The 21,985-nt window shown below is 39.8% G+C and overlaps 2 protein-coding genes across 2 annotated transcripts in view; both read right to left on the bottom strand.

Annotated features, from left to right (window-relative positions):
* itga7 (integrin, alpha 7) overlaps nucleotides 1-14,495 on the bottom strand; it is a 42,758-nt gene extending 28,263 nt beyond the window's left edge. Inside the window, exon 1 of the mRNA XM_062444422.1 lies at nucleotides 14,157-14,495. Within this exon, the coding sequence (XP_062300406.1) occupies nucleotides 14,157-14,374 (218 nt within the window). The 5' untranslated portion in view covers nucleotides 14,375-14,495. The remainder of the gene's footprint in view (nucleotides 1-14,156) is intronic.
* Nucleotides 14,496-19,197: 4,702 nt separating this feature from the next.
* Nucleotides 19,198-19,989, bottom strand: LOC134006301 (RNA-binding protein 33-like). The gene is made up of 3 exons (XM_062445390.1): nucleotides 19,845-19,989; nucleotides 19,535-19,693; nucleotides 19,198-19,325 (listed from the first exon to the last, which is right to left on the bottom strand). Exons 2-3 carry the CDS (start codon nucleotides 19,686-19,688, stop codon nucleotides 19,198-19,200), a joined length of 282 nt encoding a protein of 93 aa, XP_062301374.1. The 5' UTR covers nucleotides 19,689-19,693; nucleotides 19,845-19,989.
* Between the last annotated feature and the right edge of the window lie 1,996 nt (nucleotides 19,990-21,985).

The raw sequence follows: 21,985 nt of genomic DNA, 5'->3' as shown, positions 1-21,985 counted from the left end.
CAAACGAGTGGGTAAGGTCACATATGAACTGTACATGCCAGATAGGCTTAAAAAGTACCAGACTTTTCATGTCAATCTGCTTAAAGAATTCCAGGTTCGTTCAGAGCCTGTGTGTCCGCAGCTGTTGGTACGTACTGTGCAGGATGAGGACTCGAGTGAGAAGTTCTTGCCCACCACCGCCACGATGGCAGAGGCTGTGAAAATGGATGTGTCACATCTGTCTCCCACCCAGCAGGCAGAGGTAAAACCTTTACTTGACCCAGAGCTCTTCAGAGAGACACCAGGTTTCACCTCTCTGGTCCAACACAAGATTCGTCTGAAGGGAAATGCTCCAGTCCGGCAGAAGAGCTACAGGATTCCTGAGCGGTTGATTCCGGTGCTGCAGAAGGAAATCAAGCTGATGTTGGAGCTGGGGATAATCGAGGTCTCCTGCAGTGAGTGGTGTAGTCCAATTGTGCTTGTGCCGAAGAAAGATGGGTCACTCAGATTTTGCATTGATTTTAGATACCTGAATGCAGTGTCCAACTTTGACCCATACCCGATGCCTCGGATTGATGATCTGGTGGAGAGGGTTGGCAGAGCACAGTACATCACCACGCTGGACCTGAGCAAAGGCTACTGGCAGTTAGCCTTGGCACCGGAGGCTAGGGAACTAACAGCCTTCAAGACTCCATTTGGTATGTATCAGTTCAGGGTCATGCCATTTGGTCTCCAGGGGGCGCCAGCCACATTCCAGAGACTGATGGACCATGTCCTGAGAGATGTTGGTGACTTCTCTGCTGCATATTTGGATGATGTGATTATTTTCAGTCAATCCTGGGAGGAGCACAGGGTCCATCTGCAGCAGGTCCTTCAGCGAATCAGAGGGGCAGGACTCACCATCAACCCACACAAGTGTGCTGTGGCCCGAAGGGAAGTAGAGTACCTGGGCTACATTATTGGCTTTGGGAGGATCAAGCCACAACTGGGGAAGCTGGAGGCTATCCATGCTTTTCCTGTTCCCACCACCAAGAGGAAGCTGAGAGGGTTCCTGGGCCTTGTGGGTTGGTACCGGAAGTTTGTTCCTCATTTTGCAGACAGAGCAGTGGTGCTGAATGACCTGACCAAAGCCTCAGCTCCCAACAAGGTGCGATGGACCGAGGAGTGTGACAGAGCTTTCAAGGACCTCAAGGATGCCATCTGCACTCAGTCAGTTCTCCACAGTCCGGATTTTGAGAAGCCTTTCACCCTGCAAACAGATGCGTCTGGAGTGGGCCTGGGAGCGGTGCTGCTGCAGGAGGTGGAGGGAGAGCGGAGACCAGTTGTTTTCCTGAGTCGCAAGCTACTGGATCGAGAGACAAGATACTCTACGGTGGAAAAGGAGTGCTTGGCAATGAAGTGGGCCATTGACACCCTCAGGTATTATCTGCTGGGACGGCACTTCATTCTGGAAACGGACCACCGAGCTCTACAGTGGCTGCATCGTATGAGGGATGCCAACATGCGCATCGCTGGATGGTATCTTTCCCTGCAGCCATACAACTTCACCGTTTGCTACAGGTCAGGGAAGTCCAATGTGGTCGCAGACTGTCTGTCCAGGATGTCAGAAGAGTGAGGTACTGTTCTCCTCGAGGAGAGGGGGGAGGAAATGTAACGAAGAGCGCTTCGTTACTAATGACTGATGGCTTAGGCCTTGTAAAGATGGCACATTTGGGTCTTTGTATTGTCACTTTTAACCAAACAATTTAATTAGGCACTTTAATAATGGCACATGACACTTTAATTGTGATAGTTGCACTTTATTAGTAGTTTGCACATTGCATATTTGCACATTGATCTTTATTGAACAGTTTAAACCATTGGGTAATAATGAGTTGGGATTGATGTGTGTTGTTTTCTGCCAGGTGCGATAATCGGCTTCACCTGAGGGAGAGAGGGAGTTCGATTATATAATACTATGTGCACCTCCAGTGTATAATTGATAGACAACATAAATATGCGTTAATATTGCAATGTAAAAGTGTTTTAGTGTGTTAAAGTTGCTGCCTGTATTTAAATTGTTTGTGTGGATTCTTACCTGTCCTTTTGGTGTCTCCTTCAGTGTTCGTCCAAAAGAGTCCCCGGGGTACGAACACCAATTTAAAGGTTCCGGGAGAGACCAAGTGTTAGGATAGGAAGAGGGGGGTTTGGTAGTTGGTGTGTATAGATGTATATTTATTGTAGTGGGTTTGTTTATTTTGGGAAGGAGTAGATAGAGTGTACAGCAGGGGGATAAATATTATGTGAGTGTAGGCGGGTGATATTGTCTTGGGGGATTAGCTGGGAGATAATATCTTTTTGTTAATAACCTGTGAGTGGAAACATCCAATTAAGCAGACCAGTGATGGGGGTATAAAAGGCGCCAGTTTCCATCTGTCCTTGTGGCTGGTCAGGTCTCATCGGTGATGCTGCCATGCCTGTACCATTGTGTGTATGTGATTTTGGTGTTGGTGAATAAAAACCATGATTTGGTGCACCTTACCATCGCCTTTTGACTGCTCTTTTGCTGCATCGTCCAGCCGCTCAGGGTCAGTCTAACAACCCCCCTGCTCTGACTTCACATGTAAGAAAGTGAAATTTACTCTGGCATGAACACCATAGATTTACAAAAACATATAGCTAAAGTACAGGCTTACATACTACAGAAAAACTTAAAGCGATGGTTCGGCGTAATTTCGACCTAGTGTCATATGCACCATGAGGTCTATCTAATCACCGCCTCAGCCCTTTTTTTTCATTTGGTCGCAAAATAGTGGAGTAAGAGCCATCAGCCTAATGGCTTAGTACAGGCGCTAACGGAACCACCAGTGTATCTCGTAAATTACCCCACTAATAATGCCTGGATTGTTATCAAACTTCTACAGTAGTACAAATAGGGTCTTTACTCATAAATCGATGCATTGGAAAGTTTGTTAGTGGAGTTTATTAAAATAAACACTTACCTGATGGCTTTTACTCTGCTGCTACTGCTAAAGCTGTAAACATCGTCGAAATCCCGCACAGCACATCTAAAGATCTGTGCGGGATCTCGCGCGACCACACAGTATTTCAGTGATCGCGCAAGATGGTTACAGCTTTAGGTGCATATGAAGCTAGGTCGAAATTACGCCGAACCATCGCTTTAAGACCAACCAAAACACAACAAATACCATACAAGCCCTTACACTGATGCTCAAATCTGAATGCAACTCACATCCCGATGCAACACATCATGCTAAATATCATTATTTCCATCATAAATGGCCTGTATGAAGACTCCATGCAAAACCATTACTAAAAAAATAAGGCAAGCCCAACAATGACCATTGCAAACATAAGAATACCAATATGAGAACATATTTTTTATGAGCAATAAAGTGTTCTACTGTACTGAAATAAACAGCATGGCTTCCTCTTCCTCTTTGCCATACAGCACAACACAATCTGTATCCAGCCTGAAATTTACAGTAAAGCTTGATAACCTGCAAATCATCTTAATTTTGGAAACTGACTGATGACTTTATTTATTTATATTTATTCATTTTAATGCAGCTTTGCTCCTCTCTCAACACAGATTGGAGTAGAATGACACACAGAGGTGATTTCTTTAGATAGTTTATCTCTCTTTATTATACAAAGACACAACTCGTATGGTTTCTCCTTCTTTGACCAGCCTTGATCCAGGTTGTAATAGTCATAAATTGAAGTAATAAACAATTTTAAAACCTGACTTGCTGATGCAGTTCACAAGGTAAGCAAAGTTATTACAGTTTGTCAAACTTCATGGCAATACACCTAATAGTTTTTAAGATATTTCTCATAGCCAAAACTGAACATCTGAATGAAATATTCTACTAGATAAGTGAACATGTTGACTTGATGGTGGCACTAGATGAGAAAGTGAGAGATGTAAAGTCATGTGGAGATTGTAAATTTCTGCACAACCTTTCACAGAAAGTATTAAAATATCTCAGTCTGGGTGTACCATACGTGTTAAGAAACACGCTACATAACCTCAAAATCCACAGTTTGATTCCTGCAGCAGACTTTTTTTTGCATGTCATTCCCTATCTCTCTCTTTCCCCTCGCTTCCTGTCATCTCTCAACTGTCACTGTCAAATAAAGGCAAAAGATGTTAAAAAAAAGATAGCTCGGTCTGTACCAAAGTTGCGTTCCTCCGATAGACTGATCGAAAGGCTTTCTGGAAAGGTTATTAGCATGAACCAAAACATAGAACATAGTTAAATAAGAATGTGCAGAGATAAATAAAAAAAATGTTGTGTCACTCACCACAATATAATATTGAATTGATTATAGAGAAGGCCAGCCAATGAAAGGGCCCATCAAGTTCTCAGTTATTGTTTAATTAAGTAATTAAAACCAATCAAGGAAAAACTCATTATGTGGACAGAGATAGGGAGGAATATGTAAATCAGTGTTTTCTTGCTATATTATGATTGAATATGGTTTATATAATCCATGATAAACAGCTGCTGTCAGCGAAACTATAACAATGTATTATGGAGCATTTCCAATGCCTTTAAGATTAATGTACCTCTGCTTATTTGATAGTGATTTATAGCCCCACCCTCCAGTGAAATCAGAATGATCCCTGTTTCTAGATGATCATCGCACAGCCAACACAGACAGACACAAAACCCTTATTACACCCACGTGTTCATTGAGGGGAGCATGTGCAGTGATCCCGACACTCATTCTCTCTACTATCCCATCCACCCCTCCCCCATCCACACCCCATCCACACACACGCACAAACTGCCTTCACTCCTCCCCCACTCTCAGGAGTCACATCCCTGCATACAGCCTCTCATACAACAGTGAGAGAAACACTGGACAACAATACATCACATATGTAACTTGAATTCAGACCAGATCTCTCTCAAAACATCAAGAAAACAGCAAAAAACTTAAAAACTAAGCTCAAGAATGTCCTCATACACATGCAAGCTGCATGTATATGAGGAATTTTCATGTTTTCCATTGAAGGATGACAAGCTCTCTAAGGGGCTTAGCGAAGGGTCAATTATTGTGTTGCTAAAACCTTTTCAAATTTTGTTTTGAAAGTCAGTTTTTTACTGAATTGACATTATTATTAAATTGTTGTACAGCTAAAACAAGGCTGCCTGTTCTTTCTTACTGGGAAATAATGAGATACAGAGATGCAGGGTGTTCATCTGGCAATAGCAACATGCCTAGATGTGAACACACCAACACACGAGATAAATCAATGGCTTGTTTTATTTTTTTATGGAAAGAAAAATTTAAGAAAGGAGGGCAGTAAAAGATGATGTATGAGAGGAGAAAAGACTGGGAGGCATTTCAGCTAACATCAATTTGTAAAGAATGTTAATGTGACGGCATATCATCCAACCAGTAGGCTGGTGACAGCAACTGTTTTTGTTTAAAGTGTAAATAACAATAACCACCTTTTTAGCAGCAAATTCAAGCTTCTTTTTTTTTCAAACCCATCCCTTCCTTGGAATGTTTCAGGCGTGGGCATTTGAAGACATTCATGTAATGCTTAATCAAATACGCCTTAAAACATTTCCAATATTTAGTTTCATGACCATTTCAGTAACTTCCCTCCCTCCTAATCTCTTTGTTCCCATCCTTTAAAATCTGTCCATCAGAGAGGCTGTTGCTCTATAGACAGTGGCTCCACAGGATCAGCATGGGGGCCAGGGGCTCTTTAGACCTTCTGTTGTTATCCTGAGGCAAGACTGTGACCTCTGACCCGGACACACAAACACACATACATGCAAAGGAAAACACGTGCAGGCATGCAGACGTTAACAGAAACATGAGTGTAGAAATTGACCTGAATATTTATTCACACACACACACTCATATATGAAGACATGCAGACAACAGGAGGCTGTGCAGCAACTGTGTAAACTAGGGATCAACACACTGACTGCAGTATGTCCAACAATGTCATAAAACAGAGCTAAAGGGCCACTTTCAGAAATTCTGTGTCCACACCTGACTCTAGTTTCTCCTTTCAGTTTGCTGATGAGAAAACGACAGCTGAGAATGAGGTGACTGAGCAGTGAATCATCAAGTTCTCTAATATTTCTATTCTCCCACTCTGGGCAGAAGAGGAAAGGGCAGCGTGATGCACAGGAAAGTGCAGAAAGAGAGAGGCAGAAACAGCTGCCAGTCTGTGCAAAAACCCCTTTGGGATATTGTGGTTCACTGCCCACTGATGTGACTCCAACTTCCTGCTTAAACAATTTGTTCTACACCACAGGAGTAGTTTTATATTCATTTAAAAAACAAAAAATATTTAAACTTTTCAAACACCACAGTGAAGTATATTTGAGGCGGAAGGACAATACAGACATTATGTTTTCCTCTGTAACAGAGAACAATGGAAACCCCATCCTCACTTCATATGCATCTTTAACAACCCCTTAGCTCACCACCTGCCCCACTACTGATCAATAAGTGAATGTCTATTTCCAGGCATAGATGGAGTAATGATTGGCCCTCAGGTCCGAAGTGTAAAGAGGACACAGTCCCAATACCATTGTGCCTCTGTTCCTCTTAACTCCGCCAGTCTTCTCCCCCGTTATCCACTCATCTATTTATTGATTTGTCTACCTAGATACTTATCTATTTTGGTTCTTGAATTTCACCTCGGTTTTAAGTGCTGCCTTTTTTCTTTTGTTATTTTCCTGCTTCATGTTTTTAAGTGTGATAATTGCTGTATTGGTAGTTCAGGTCATGAGCATCAGGTATCCATCTACATATCTTCCTGGGGACTGGAGTTAAAAGGCTATCACACAGACAAACACATTCAGTAAGTCACACCTACAAGCAATTAAGAGTTTCCAGGTCACTTGACCTGTATGTCTTTGGACTGTGGGAGAAGTTCCTGCAGGGTTTTTTTTTGTGTGTTTTGTTTTTGCCTTTATTGGATAGTGTGTACTGAGGCGGCTGAAACAAGGGAAGAGAGAAGGAATTTCCCTGGCTGGTATCAAACCTGGGCAGTTTCAGTTATGTGCGCAGTAAGAGTACTCCATTCTCACCAAGATCTTTGTTTGTGTGCAAAAAAATATGAGAAAAAAGAAACAGAAAATGAAAGAGTGGAAAGAAAGAATGAGATTCAGTAGTCTCCTAATCACATAATCAAGATTGTCACTATGAGACTGCTAATTGCTTCTTCATCATTCTAAACATAGGCTCTAATATGGATTTCTCTCTACACAACCTGCAGTCTCACACCAAAGAAAGGTAAATAAACATTATTTCAGAGGGCCAGAATATAGATTTAAAGGTTGACAGCAATATTTCCTTTTTATATTCCCTGGTACTATGTATTTATGTATTATGAGTTAACACTGGTACAATTATGTGGTGAATGCGTGTTAACCAAAACATGATGTATTTGTGGGTTATTCCAAAATTGTCAAAATGTAGAGGTTTTATGTTATAGGTTTTTGGTTATATCTGTGACAGCGCTGAATACATCGTCTTAGTCCACAGGTTCAATCTGCAATTCACTTAAAACTGACACAAGATACCAACAATATGGCACATGCTCATCCATGGACTTTCTCAACCCACAACTGTTTGAGGAAATGAATAAAGATAAGTGATAATGCAAAGGGCATCTATACGAAGGATTAAGCAAAGGATCAAGTAATTAAACATTTTTTCCAAGACTTGAAACTCCTGCAAAATCAATCAGAAAATCTCTCAATAAATCCAAACAAAAAGCCCACACATCCTTTGCAATTTCCTTTTCCTGTCTTCATGGCGATCTCAGTTCAGAATCAGTTCCCCGAAGAGCTGCCATCAGCTGATTGATTAAACTGCGTCTTTATCAGAGTCAACCCAACAGCCTCCAAATGCACACACACACACACGTATGCACACATGCACACACGCACACACTTAATCAAAGAGAAGGCCTTCCATGATTTATTCATCCCTACAGCTCCCGTCCCCATCAGACCCTTCACCCCTCCCCCACATACAGATCATACGATATTCAGAAGCAATCACACCAGTCCACTCAAGCTAATACTTTAACAGCTGGGCTTTTTTTTTTTTACATCAAATATCAGTGAAAAGGTATGAGTCATTAACACTAAAGACAATGATTATGTGTTCTGATAATGCAACAAAACCCCAGAAAGCTCTGATTTTCTCAGGTGACTTTATCTGCTAACTATCTCTGAAATGCAGCTGCAGAATCAGCTTCTGCTCCTCTTACACTGCCAAACCGTGCATTTCTTTCTGCACCTCCATCAGATCTAAGTTGTATGTTTCCTCCTGACTCTGCAGATTGTCCCTCTCTCTTTTCTGAGCACGTGGTCCACAGAGTAATATTCCTGAAAGCTCCCTAAGATTCCCACTGAGCTTTTGTCCCGGTCCATGCAGGCCAGCGGAGGAATGGGAGAATGTTAAATAGACAGAGAGTAAGTGGGAGGTAGTAAAGAGCATTAATCGTATTTGCCCGTATGTGTGTGTGTGCCAGAATTTAAAGCCTATGCTACATACACTTTACTCTTTCTGATCTCCCATATAAAAAAAGGATTGCAATAAGGTGAGTTGCTATGTTTACGAGGCTTTCACGTGAATAGCCTCTGGGAGATTTAGCAACAAGAGTTACTGTTGGCCAAACTAAAAGGGAGTGACAGCGAGAGAGAGCAAGACAAAAATCATGAATTGAATTAGGGAGGGAAAAGGGGGGACGGTTCATTCTCATGTCTAAAGCTAGGGCTGAAAAGGCAGATTTTATTTGGCTATTTTAATGCAAATTAGCCCCCCAAAATTTTACACTGCACTTTGAATGTGTGAGGGAGTTATGCTGTGCCCCATTTACACACATTTATGTTTGTTATACAAAAGAAATGGTATTGGAAAGTACAAATACCAAATGTATAAAATTATTATCAACAATATAACAGATTTGAAATGGTAGTTCAAGATCTGAACAGTCTGTGAGTCAGCTGCAAAGATCAATATAACTCTCATATATTTAGAGTAGTATCGATCTTCTCATCTAACTCTCAGCAGGAAAGCAAATAAGCATTTTCCCAAAATGTCAAACTACTTCTGTCATATACTTAACTGTTACCTTCTAAATGACTGAACAGAGCTTCTTTTCTTTTTCATTTGACTCTTCTTTCTTTTCCTTTTGGAGCTTATCTAAAATTCACTTCCAAGCTCCACTCCTGTTTTTTTAGCTGTGTTAATCAAGACTTCAGTTCCATGAGAGGATTTGTTCAGCTTCAGAAAGCTGTTTTAGATTCTTACTCACCCAGTGAAACCAATCTCCAGACTAGATGTCTGGGATTATCTACCTGTGGCCCCACTGCCCGTGACGCTGAGTCTCCTCAGAATGGCACCAACGCAGGTTCAAGGTAAACATGAATGCAACCTGACACTTTCTACTTTCTCTATATGACAGCAATGCAATGCCGCCAACTCTAAATCTACTGCCTTCAGCAGCCTGACAGCCTCATAGGTCACAGTCTAACAATTTGTCAATGCGTGGCTGCTGCACCCAAAAACAGATTGGCAGGATTTGAAAAAACTCAGAAAACAGAAATTACATCTATGAATCGAAACACAACACAAAAGGATGATTAGCATTTGGGTCAGTATAGATAAAGCACAATAGACATCTTTCAAGGACAGATAGAGACCCTTCAGGAAGACACAATAACAGATGATTTATGAACTACATCAGAGCAGCAAAGCAGAACGCCTTCCCCCACCTTTGTCAAAACACCCTAAAACAGAAAAGATCCCAACATTAAATCATGAGGCAGAGATCAATATAAAGAAAAGACATGAAACTGTAAAGCTGGATGCTTTCCAGTATGCACGAGTATGTTGGCCGCAGTGTGATTTACATGCCTCTGCAGAAAGCTTAATGCTGTATAATGCTCTCATGAGTCTGTTCTAAGTATATTGGTGTATGACATTAAAAGCTTGCAGTATGTAAAATCATCTTACTCTGACTGGTGCATTTAGATTATTAGCAATGCAGCAAAGTGTCTTTATTAGCCTGTTGGTAGGTCCACCAGTTTTGTTCAGACTGATATATCTTAACAACTATTGGATGGATCGCTGTAAAGTATTGACATTCATGTTTTCTGCAGGATGAATTATAAAAACGTGATCTCCTGAATGCATCATTGGGTCAAAATTTTAATATGTGCAATACTTTAGTTAATGACCAAACACCCCACCTATGTGCAAAACTAATGACCTTCACATCAGCTTCAACTATAGCCTAATTTATGTGCTAATTCGTAAGTGTTTGCATTCTAACACACTAAAGTAAGATAGTGAACATAGTAAACATTACACCTGCTGCATGTTTGCACTGCCATTGTGTGCTGCTGTAGGTAGTTTACTGACACAGAGATTAAGCACTGCTATCTGTAAGTGCGAACTCACAGAGATGCTAGCGTGTCTGTAGACGCTCAGTCATGTTTGACTTTAAAGGAGAGGTGACAATGTAAGGAGAAAGGCATTACATGCCTATTATGCAACATGTATATTAGTAGTGCATTTACCATTACCATTACATCGGGTTATTATCTTTAGACTCAGGTGTATGTTACTATGATTTGGCAGATATACTATACAATGTAAACACATACAGTGGCTGTTTTCAAGGAGATTGGCAGTGCAGAGATTAAACACATGGGGTCTTCCTGTCTTCACCAGGCAGTGAGTGAACTATTAGCGGAAGCACTTCTCATAACGGTATAAATAGCAGACGTGCACATAACTCAGACTCAAATACCCTCTGTACTCATACTCTGTCTGGCAGCAGAAGGTGCAGAAGCAGAATAAGCCCCCTACATTCAGGTTGGGGCCTCTAGTTGTTTCAGGACAACAACAACAACCAAAAGAGATAATATGCAAAGTTCACAGAAATCCAGGATACCACATCAAGGGTCGAATCCCCCTCTGAGTGTGGCATACTTTCACTTCCTCCTGACATGTCACTGACCAGGATCTCCTTACAGCAATCAGTCAATAAGAGCTTCTTCTGTCAGATGGGCTGACCTTTGCCTTGACTTCTGCTGCCATACTGAGAAGGAGTTGTAGGGTTTGAGGTCAGCCGTAAGCCTGTACTGAATAGGTACTGTAAAGCTGAACAAGACGTCATTCATTCCATAAAGCAGCCAGCTGCACAAGAAGTTCGATTTCTGTGCTTTGTGGTCATTAGGATACTTGACTTTGATTAATTACACAGATCTCTGATGCTTTAGCATTCAACTTTCTCAAATAAAATTTGCAACTCCAAAACCAAAAAGGGCAGAACTCTCCAAGTAAGACAGTATGACTAAGCTGATTTCTGTAAGCACTTAAAACATTATGGGCTGTGTGATACAATCATGAGTAAGCACAAGACAGAGCATCAAAGCAGTGATATCATTTTCACCTTTGAATCAAGTGGCATAACATACAATGAGCTCAACACATTACGGCCACAAGCGACAGTAACCCAAACCTTTTATAATAAAAGAGAAGATGAGTCAGTAGCATCTAATTACAATAAGTTTCAGGCACATTATTTCATGACAGAATATTAGAGGAGCAGAGATAATAATAATGGGAGCATCTTGGAAACCAAACTCCCTTATCTGAACTGCAATGACTCACAGAGGGTACTATCATGAAGCGTAATGGTAATGTATTATTCAGACAAGAGGAGATAATTGCTAAGTTGTTTTTCTGAATAATCCATTTCTCTCTCTCTGAAAATGTAATAACATCAATCCAAAACATTTAGAAATAAATTAAAGCACTGGTCAGACCAAGGGAAATCATCAAAAAGTCTGTAGCTGTTGAATATACTTGCATCATGACTTCTTTGTATTTCTGGGAATAATTTGGGGTTTTAGCAGCCTTCAATGAATTTATCTTTTTTCCACATTTCAGTGTTTTTTAGACTCATCATATTAAATATTTACTTTTTTTAAGTTATCAATTCATTATTTCCTCACAAGACTTTTCTTCCCAGCTGTCTGCAGAGTCCAATATTTGGTCAAATTTGATTATTCTCAGATATAAGATCTTCTTAGTGTAGATAAACAATTTAAAAGCCGCTGAAATGTCTGATTAATGTAGTCACAAAGCTCAAAGAGGGACTGCTTTTGTAAATTTGGAGAGATATGTGGGGTTTATTTTTATGGTCTTAAACAGAATTTACAGGCAATATATAACAATAACTGAAAAATTAACTGAATAAATAAATGTATTTAAAAACAAAACAACAAAATATTAAATTGATGTAGGAGCTGGGACTCATGACCTTAGAATCGTTCAATCCTGGTGACGGCCGTGCAAGTCATCTGCATACAGTGTGACGTCACGCCGTACCGCCAATAGCATTATTCACACCACTCTCTTCCAGTAGATGCATCACATCAGCAAGTTCGGCTAGTTGATTGAGACTCTGCTGGCAGCTAACTCTACTGATGCTTTCTCTTGGGACTGTTCCCTCTGCATGGTGCACTTTGAAGCAGGCCACAGCAGAGCGATACAATACTTTGAGCTCATGGTCAGTTTTTAAAATAAGTTCCAGGAATGCTGTTGGGGTGACAACCTGTCCAGCTCGTCTGTGTATCACTGTGAATGCTGATGTCATTCCCCTGGTCTGACCAGGCGACAGGATGACTCCAGCCCGGGTAAACTGAGGAGCAAACAGTTAAATATGGAGCTCCAAAACAGGAACCTGTAGTAAATGTACTCCCCTGTATTCCCCTCCCCTTATGATACTTAATTATTTCCATTGTATGCCAGTCTACTATATTTCAGTGTGTAATATTTTATTTTATTTGAGAGCTATAATCACTAATTACTCTGCAGATTATGACTAACATCTACATAATAAATACAGTACATAAGATACTGTATGATCTTACAAAATTTAACATGATATCATTACATTAAAATGTATCAACAAAAAGTTGTTAAAACCACAATGAACAACTACAGCAGCAAAATCCTAATTACACAAAATGCATCATTGAGTCAGCACTAACAATTTACAGTTTAGCTAAGCTTACACTCACAGAGTCCATTTTCTGCACTGATACTTTTGATAGTTTGAATAGTTTTTAATCATAATATTTCTGTACTTCCACTTGAGTAAGATTTTAAAGGTGGGACTGCTATGCTTATGCTATGCTAAGTAACAAACCTGAGCACTTATAGTATTTCTGCGTGTTGTGTTTATGACTCCTGTGGCTCTTTTGCCACGCTGTTAAAAGTGAAATGTTTAACAAAGCGTATTGATGTTGTTAATGCCAGTGTCTATGACAGCAATATATACTGTTCCAACTGAATTCGTAGTGGAAAATAGCACAGATGAGGGTAATACAATTTGTAGGGAATGGACATATTACAAACCAGTCCTACCTTCTCTGCATTCAAAGCTTTAGCAGAGGTAAATTAAGGTGGCATGACTCTTATTCACAGTCATGCAGTAAACATTTCCATTTATTTACAGGCAGACCTGTTGTCATAATTTATTCATGACTTGTGGAGGACAGGAACAAGGCTTATGAGTGTTTCAGTCTCACTGAAAGACAGATCAAAACAGCTGGTGGCAAAAGGATCAGAGAACAAACACAGCAAAGACAAGCAAACGCACACGCGCAACACAACCATGAACACACACAGCCCTACACAGTACAGGACAATTTAGTAATCAGCTCCCCTGACAGTGGGACGCGCCATCCTCAACATTACAACTAATTGCTTCAAGAAAATCCACCTTTTTTTAAGAAATCACTGCATGCCTGCTGATTCAGCAAACTTGCTCTCACCCACTTACTGTAAAACACAGTGTAATAACTGAGCTCAGGTTGCTCTTACTGTATATGCCACATAAAAACCTGCTAAAACTCTAAGTGGTCTAAGACACAAAATGATTTAGCAGAACTGAGGGCTGGTGCAGCATACGAATGCTGACTGTAGTAACCTCAGATCTTTTAAGAGCCCTAAAATCATCACATATGGTGGAGTGAACATATTTTTTCAGGAGCAGGTGCAGCTACAACATATCACACATTTAAAGTGAAAATGCAAGGTGCACCAAAAAGTCAAGAGCACACAGGACACATGGGACAAGCTCAATGCCGCATTCACCCACTCACCAGCTCTGAGGCTCTGGGGTAAGCTGTTGGTGAAGTGCAAGAGAGAACCCAAAAAAGGTGCCTCGGTCCCCAAACTTGTGCAGTGTGTGAGTAGTATCCAGGTTAAAGCCCCAGACCTGGCTTGAAATAGTCAACAGAGCCCAGAGGAGGTAAGTCCAACGATGAGAGGAATAAGATGAGAGGGAGACAGTGTTCCCATGTCCCTCCGGGGCTGTCATGGCAGGGTGCAGAGCAAGTTCAGTTCAAGAAAGAGCACAGGGGAGATTCCTTTTACGGCTCCTGGAGAGCATAAAGAGAAAACAGGGTACAAATCCTCTCTTGTTCCTCTCTTCTCCGGCCTCTGTGGATGCCTCCCTTGCTTCCAATCCTCCTTCTCTTGCTCCCTCACTCTGGTGTGCTGGCTCTCAACTCCGTTTGCTGCTGTCAGTCTGAGGAGCAGGCTGTGAAAATGTGGCTACTAGTATGTGAGTGTGTGTTTCCCTCAGTGCATGTGCGCCTCCCCCTCCTCTATGCTCAGAGGGAGACAGAGGACAAGTGCCTTGAATAGCCCGCTCACTCCTCCTCCTCCCCTCTCTCTTTCAGTCCCTCCAACGACCCCCCTCCCCCCTCACTCCCTCCTCTCAGCTGACATCAACACTCAAGGGACTGCTGCCAAAATACCAGGCAGGGTTGTCAAGATACTTGGAGGCTATTGAATAGAGACAGAGAGGGTGAAAAGACACTAGACTGTTTTATCTGTTTAGTTCACACGGTCTAGACTGCCTCTTTCTCCACTCGTTACAGGTGCTTTTTGATCTGAGGAGCATAAAGGGAAAAGCACAATCTTGGAAGTTTAAAAGCTATGGAAAAATCTAAAGGCTTTTATTTTTACCCTATGAGCTTGAAAGCCCTGACATCTGACTTCTGGTGGCAGTGATATGGAATGAATCTGGGAGACAAAAGGGGTCAAAATGTGCACAGTGACCCAGGAAGCTTTATTACAGACCTTTTGCTCTTCTGAAAAGAGAGAGTGGAAGAAATGTGTGCACCGTGACAGAGCAATTTTCGGTACAAATATATTTTTTTCTATTCTCTCATATGAGTCATAAATTACTCATGCCATTGACATTAGAAGCTCTAACAAACAATACAATGCCAGCCTATCTCAGTTATGCCTACTCACCCACAGCTGCTCTGTTTTAACCAGCTGATTTCTGTTTCTCTTGTGTCAATCTGTGTGCAGCTGTCAGTGTGTTATCTCAACTGTTCCACACAATAAACCTCACACACAGCAGTTGCACACCGATGACACAATAAAATAGTTGGTTTTGAAGAAGACAGTTTTTGCAAGTTACCTACCCAAAATTGGATGGGTTGGTGTGATTCTGATGCATGAAATTTCACAAAAGAAGTTTGCTGGAGCGCTGACAAAAAGAGAGCAAACTTCCTTTACAAAACTTTCACATTAAGGGGGATTAAAAAGTGATGCAAGATTAGTGTCTCTGGACACTGTCCTCATCATCTAAATACACCAGCTTCCTGAAGGATGAGGCTGAACTCTTATCATGTGATCTGGCTGGCATCATGAACCAGCTTCTGCTGTCAAACACTCACTGCCCCCTGCTGCCCTAATCAGGTATGAGAGGAGAGTATCTACAGTCAAATGTCATGACTCTAAACAGATTTTTTTATATGTGGCTTAAATATAGCTGTGTCTTGATGGCCTTTTATTTTCACTATACTCTACAGTCCTGTGAACATATTTTGATAACAAGACTAGGTCTGCAGCCACTTCAGTGGATATTCTTAGGCACGGTGGTGACTTGAGATAAATGCGACTAACATGCTCCCAGTGACAGTGCAAACACGCTAATGCAAATAAAAAGGACACGTAAAAGGACATGCCTGGTGATTTTGTATATTTTTGTTATCATCAACAAAACTGTTGTGCAGAACCAAACTAACAATCAACTAGTTGTACTTACATGTGTTGTGTATTTATCCAGTATCTAATATATTCTATTCCTCTGTGCAGTAGACCCCCCCCCCCCCCCCACACACACACACACACACACACAAAAAACAAAACAAAAAAAAACAACATAAAAAACATAAGATAAACATAAGTATCTTCAGTAATGGGAACAAAACAAACATATGCTAATATAAATAAAGCTGGGAATCATCACCTATCCTAAGAAACGGACCATATTTTGAAATTATTGAAATAGAAATAATGCTGTCATGTTTGTTTGTGTTTCCAAGCATTTGTTAAAGTTCAGCATGCCTGTATCTCGGCCAGAGGGAGTGTATGCAGATGGGAGTTAGTGCTTCTGTCAGCATTTGCTCCCACACACAAGTTTTTGGCTCGTGTGGGTCCTGGATACTTAAAACCTTAATCTAAAACCTGATAATAAAAAAATATGATTATTATAAATTGGACAACTTTGATTTGAGATATAAAAACCAGAAGGATTGCACAGAGCAGAAGAAAAAGGAAGAGAAAAAAAAGGAATGGTGTGGGATGTCGAGAAATGCTGAAAACATCTTAATGGCAGCTTGGGAAGGAGGCCAAACAAGAATGCCTTCAGACAGAACAAAGCACAGTTAGTGGGAAAGATGGAAGAAAGAGGAAGAGATGGCTGGCTGTAAAGATTATCTGCTGTAACATCCATGATTCTCGCATCCAAATACAAGTGCTGATTAACAGCCTGAGCCACACTTCAAGGAGAGAGCTTATTTTAGATAGCAAGCAGGCAGCAGCATATACGGGCAGGGTCATTTTTCCCGTTTTAGCTGCCCGTCTGTTCAATGACTGAGATAGAGGCAGTCAGCACTATTACTGTATTGATTAATGAATAGTGCTGGATGCTGTAAGAGGGAGTGGTGCTGGTTATTATTGGATGAAATGCAAGCACACCCACTCTGGCTATTTAACCACACTTGATCCCCAAGGAAGAGGCTAAACTGAGTGTTTTGTCACACTACAGGTAATATCATGTGGATTTGTATAATAAAACCATATTTCATTGTACAGCTATTTATGTAGCAAGCTTGTACATTACATTTTCTCCGCTACTTTGGTGCATGGTTAGAATATATTTTTGTTATGTTTCTGCGTGCAAAACTGCAAAGCTCAGTCCTGCAGCTATATGATATGACTACATGATTGTCATAAAAGTACATGACCTCCAGAGTGACGTTTGTACATTTTTGCCAGAGCCACAATGCAAAAGACCTGCAAAAAAAGACTTTCATTGATATTGTTGGCCTGATTTGGAAGCTCTTCTGAAGTGCTGACTCACTGTCTGATCAAACCTCACATTGTCAAATATAACACTGTAACAAAACTGGATAAACTCCAAGACACCAACCTGGTGTGTCCCCCTTCATGTGACCTTATAATGATTAGACAAAAGCTTTGTACGTCTATTCACACACAATGAACGACTCAACAAAACAGATGAACAAGATTAACAATATTGTGAGCAAAAGACTCATTTGAACTGCCTATGAGTGCATCTGTGTTCACTCTTCTGAAGACTCATTTGAACTGCCGGTGAGTGTATCTGTGTTCACTCTTCTGTAATTCCCTGCAACGTCGACCAGAGCAGAGGTTTAATCAGCCACAATAAGTGGAATCACCTGTGTGGATGTGCAGGGCCTCGAACAAGTGTAAAATTGGTGTTTTCATAGTAGTAGACCAGTAACAACTTCTTCATAAGGTGTGTCAGCATAATCAATTCAAAATATGATAAATAAGCCATATTATCATACTGTAGGTATTATTAACTCGTGTTGTTCTCACTACATTGCTGTTTGTACAATCACAAAAACAAATTGGGCTCATGATGCACAACAGGAGGTCTCTGGACTAAACTAAATGTATGTACTACTATCTATCTATCTATCTATCTATCTATCTATCTATCTATCTATCTATCTATCTATCTATCTATCTATCTATCTATCTATCTATCTATCTATCTATCTATCTATCTATCTATCTATCTATCTATCTATCTATCTATATATCTATCTATCTATCTATCTATCTATCTATCGATCTATCTATCTATCTATCTATCTATCTATCTATATCTGTCTTAAAAAGTAAGAAGTCATTGGTTTGCCTTGCTTTTATCAAGGTAGTTCCCTATTTTCCACAAAATAAAGTGGAACACAGGTGACCTCTGCTGGTGTCAAGACAGATTGATCCAAAAGTCACAGTTGTTGAGTTTCATACTTTTAATAATTTTGTTTTGGTGTCTTGTAAGCCCACTTGGGCTGGGCACTTCTGGTGCATGACACGTTAATAAAAAATCAAAATCCCCCCCAAAAAATAGTGATATTCATATGATTTTAATGTGTTTAAGTAAAAAAGACATGCGATGATGGGGATGCACACACATCATCATAATCATAACTGGTATGCTTTTCTTCTTATTTGTCAATGATGTAATATCTAATGTTGTGTTGAAATGCATCATTTCCCAAGGTGTTTCATCATAATTTCAACAGTTTTGATGGCACAACAGTTTAAGTTGCTGCTTATAAGAAAAAAATGACAAAACTCCTCAGTACTCCAAGAATAAATCATGGATGAGCACAACAATTAATGTATCATATTTGTTCAGAGAATGTGCATGCTTACTATGATAATTGTTTAATCATATGATTGCTCTTTTTATTCTTGTTTTTTGTGATTTGGAGTTTGTGTGTTTGTTCTTGTATTTCTCTCCTGGAAGGGAATTGAAAACTGGAGATTCCATTGAAAACTAATGTTATTATAAAACTGGATACTGCAAAACACTTATCATCACTTATCATAACTGAAGTTTTTATTCATAATGAATCACCCATAAAAAGCAGTAGCAGCAAGATATAACAATTAATAGTTCAGTTAGTTTACATTATGGACATATTTCAAGAAAAAACATTTAAATCCACTCTATCAATACAGTGTAATTCACACATTTCACATACAAATGAGAATGGGAGTCCAGCCAGGGTTTTACTACATGAAGTGTTTCCATCTAGTTGTCTATATGGTTAGAGGATTTCAGTCATAAGAAGGGTTGTAAGGAGGCTGGTCGAGCTCATCTGAATATGGTGGTGATGTGTAAGGATGGAGTTGAAAGGGGTACGTCGGCTGTCCATGAGCGAACACACCTGGAGAGTGAGCCTGAGCTATAAAAAAAAAAGAAAGAAAGAAAGAAAGAAAGAAATATTTAAATTTTCCAGGAAATTATCCTTTAAAATAGTATTGCTTCCAGTACATGCTGACAAACAATAGCAACACTTATTCCTAACTCAACCATACTGCCTTTATTTTCCTTTCAGGCTTCATCCATCAAAAAGTTCATGGGTTAACATAAAATGTTATGAAATACTGTTACCCTCAGATTCCATGTATGATGGTGGTGGTTCTATGGGTGCGGACGGGCCTTCATACACAGGTATAGAATGGCCCGGGTAGGACGGTTGATATCCGATAGGTAAGAATGGCTGCTGGGGCAACTGGGGTATGTTGGCAGGTGTGATAGTGGCCATCGCAACTGTAGGTAAAATCATAATTTGAGTTCAATTTGCAAACATTTCACAGTACATCCAGAACACTGTACTGTCAAGCAATACAGTAACTGTAATCACTTCCTTATAGTCTGTTGCATAATTTACTTAAGTTTTAGTGAGTGGACACAAACTTACCAGGAGAAGTATGCGTCCTTCTTCGGTTGCATCCTTTTATACACTTGTGGATACAGCAACAAGGTGCCACACAGCAACATATGGTGGCACCCACACAGATGATGAAAGGAAAAAGTGACCCTATGATGCTTCCTAGAGTCACAGCACTGTAGCTTTCTTTCGCATTACTAGGCCTGGAGAAAATGACAGAAAACAGAGGTTTTAAGAAGATAATGATTACAAAGAATGACAGTTCTTCAAAATTATATTGTTTAAAAATGCTCCGAGATTGATTAGGTGATGAACTAATACCACAGAACACATGTACAAAACTGGAGCATACCTCCCAGGACAGAGTTCTTGATCTTTTTGAGTTAGATGATTTTGTTTTTCAGTGCAGCAATATTTTTTGTTGCAGTTTCCACAGCAGTATTGAATGCCACATTGCCAAGGTTCATAGTAGTTACCATTGGAGTCCCAGTAGCCTCTACAGTAATCAGCTGTAACATATATACTCATGGTGAAGAGCAGTGATGCAGACAGATTATGGATTTTCAGTATAACATTGATAAAACAAACAGCTACAATTGGGCAGTTTATGTTGTCTTTGAATATAAGTTAAACATACAGTACACATATGGACACCAACAAATAAACAGACACTTGATGGTCCCACTAAAAACATACATTTTAAGTTTTAGTTTCACTTTGTAATGTCTGCATATGACTGAGGACAATACAATCTTTAGGATCCCAAACCTTCTGAATAAATACTAAAATGAAACTCACCCCATACAGCTGGGAGCAGAATCACATATAAAAGACACACAAGCCTGGACAAGACAACTGACACCATAACTGCTATGATTTGGACTCGTAAGGAATTAACTCGACTCAACAGCAAGAAAAACGTTTGAACCTTTCTGTCTGTCCCTCCCTACAGTAAGTAAACTAACAACATTCCTTACTTCCTGAAAAACACTCGCCACTATCTGGTGTATACAACTTTAATGTCACTGAGATGAAAACCTATTTTTCAAAAGGGACCTGCACTAGAGGACACAATAGAAACAGTGTTATTGCAATAAATACAATACAGACAAACAGGCTTGAAGAATTCCACATATAAATGCATTATTAACAACAAACATAAACCCATGTGTGGGAAATGCACAAATTCAGTTAAAATGTTTTAAAGTTTTACATCTGTCACATTATTTACTATGAGTATGGTTATAAAAGAATCCACTGAATTTGTTAATAAGTTAAGTTCAGGTCACAGGTAGGTCTTGCTTTCTTAAGTTTCACTTTCCTGTAAAGTTAAGCAACAAGTGATTACAGTCAGTTAACTCCACCCCAATTTGATTCAAGAAAGCAGTATTATTATCTGCTTCCACCCACTCTCTCCTGAGCTGTGCTTGACACCTCTGCATTTATAATCAATAATTATACATCTTTACAAATATATACATTTATACAAATATAATAATTATACATTAATAAAAAAACAACAAACAAACAAAACACTCCCCTCCCTCAAACCATGGACATCGAAGACATCAGGCTATTTCATGTAAAACAGTATATCTTTATCTCAACATGGACTAGCAGACTTATGAATGTCCAGTCCACTTCAGGGTTAGCTTTTGTTGTGCTGGTCTGCCTCTTATTCTATGTTAAACTTTATTTTGTGAAGAGGTTACATGATGAATATTTCTAAAAAGTTGAAATGGTATCAGAATGTTCTGGGTAACATTTTATTTGATGGTCAACAATCAAGTTTCCTAGAGAGAACTGCTCTATTTCAACTCAATTAAAAATTCATTTGTTATTGAAAACAAGCTATTGACATTTTTTTTCATATTATTATTATTACTTATCATATTTTTTTGTTTTCCATGGTGACACATTTTACACTTTTGCTTGCTCAGCAGACCTGCTCCACGCTGACTGAACTACTCTCTTGGTTATAATAACAATTAACTAGAATTTATTAATTTCCCATTTTTTGTGCTGTACTTTGTGCTACTGGTCTCATGTTTTATGTTTTTTATGCAGTTAATAGTTTTATGTTGTGTGTGATTACCTGTGTTGTTGCTCTCTATAGCATTTGTTTATTTATTGTGGAGCTGCAGTTTCCACTCTATCAATACAGTGTAATT

The sequence above is a fragment of the Scomber scombrus genome, chromosome 3 (assembly GCF_963691925.1).
Source record: "Scomber scombrus chromosome 3, fScoSco1.1, whole genome shotgun sequence".
Classification (NCBI taxonomy): Eukaryota; Metazoa; Chordata; class Actinopteri; order Scombriformes; family Scombridae; genus Scomber; species Scomber scombrus.
This window is presented reverse-complemented; position numbering and strand designations above follow the sequence as displayed.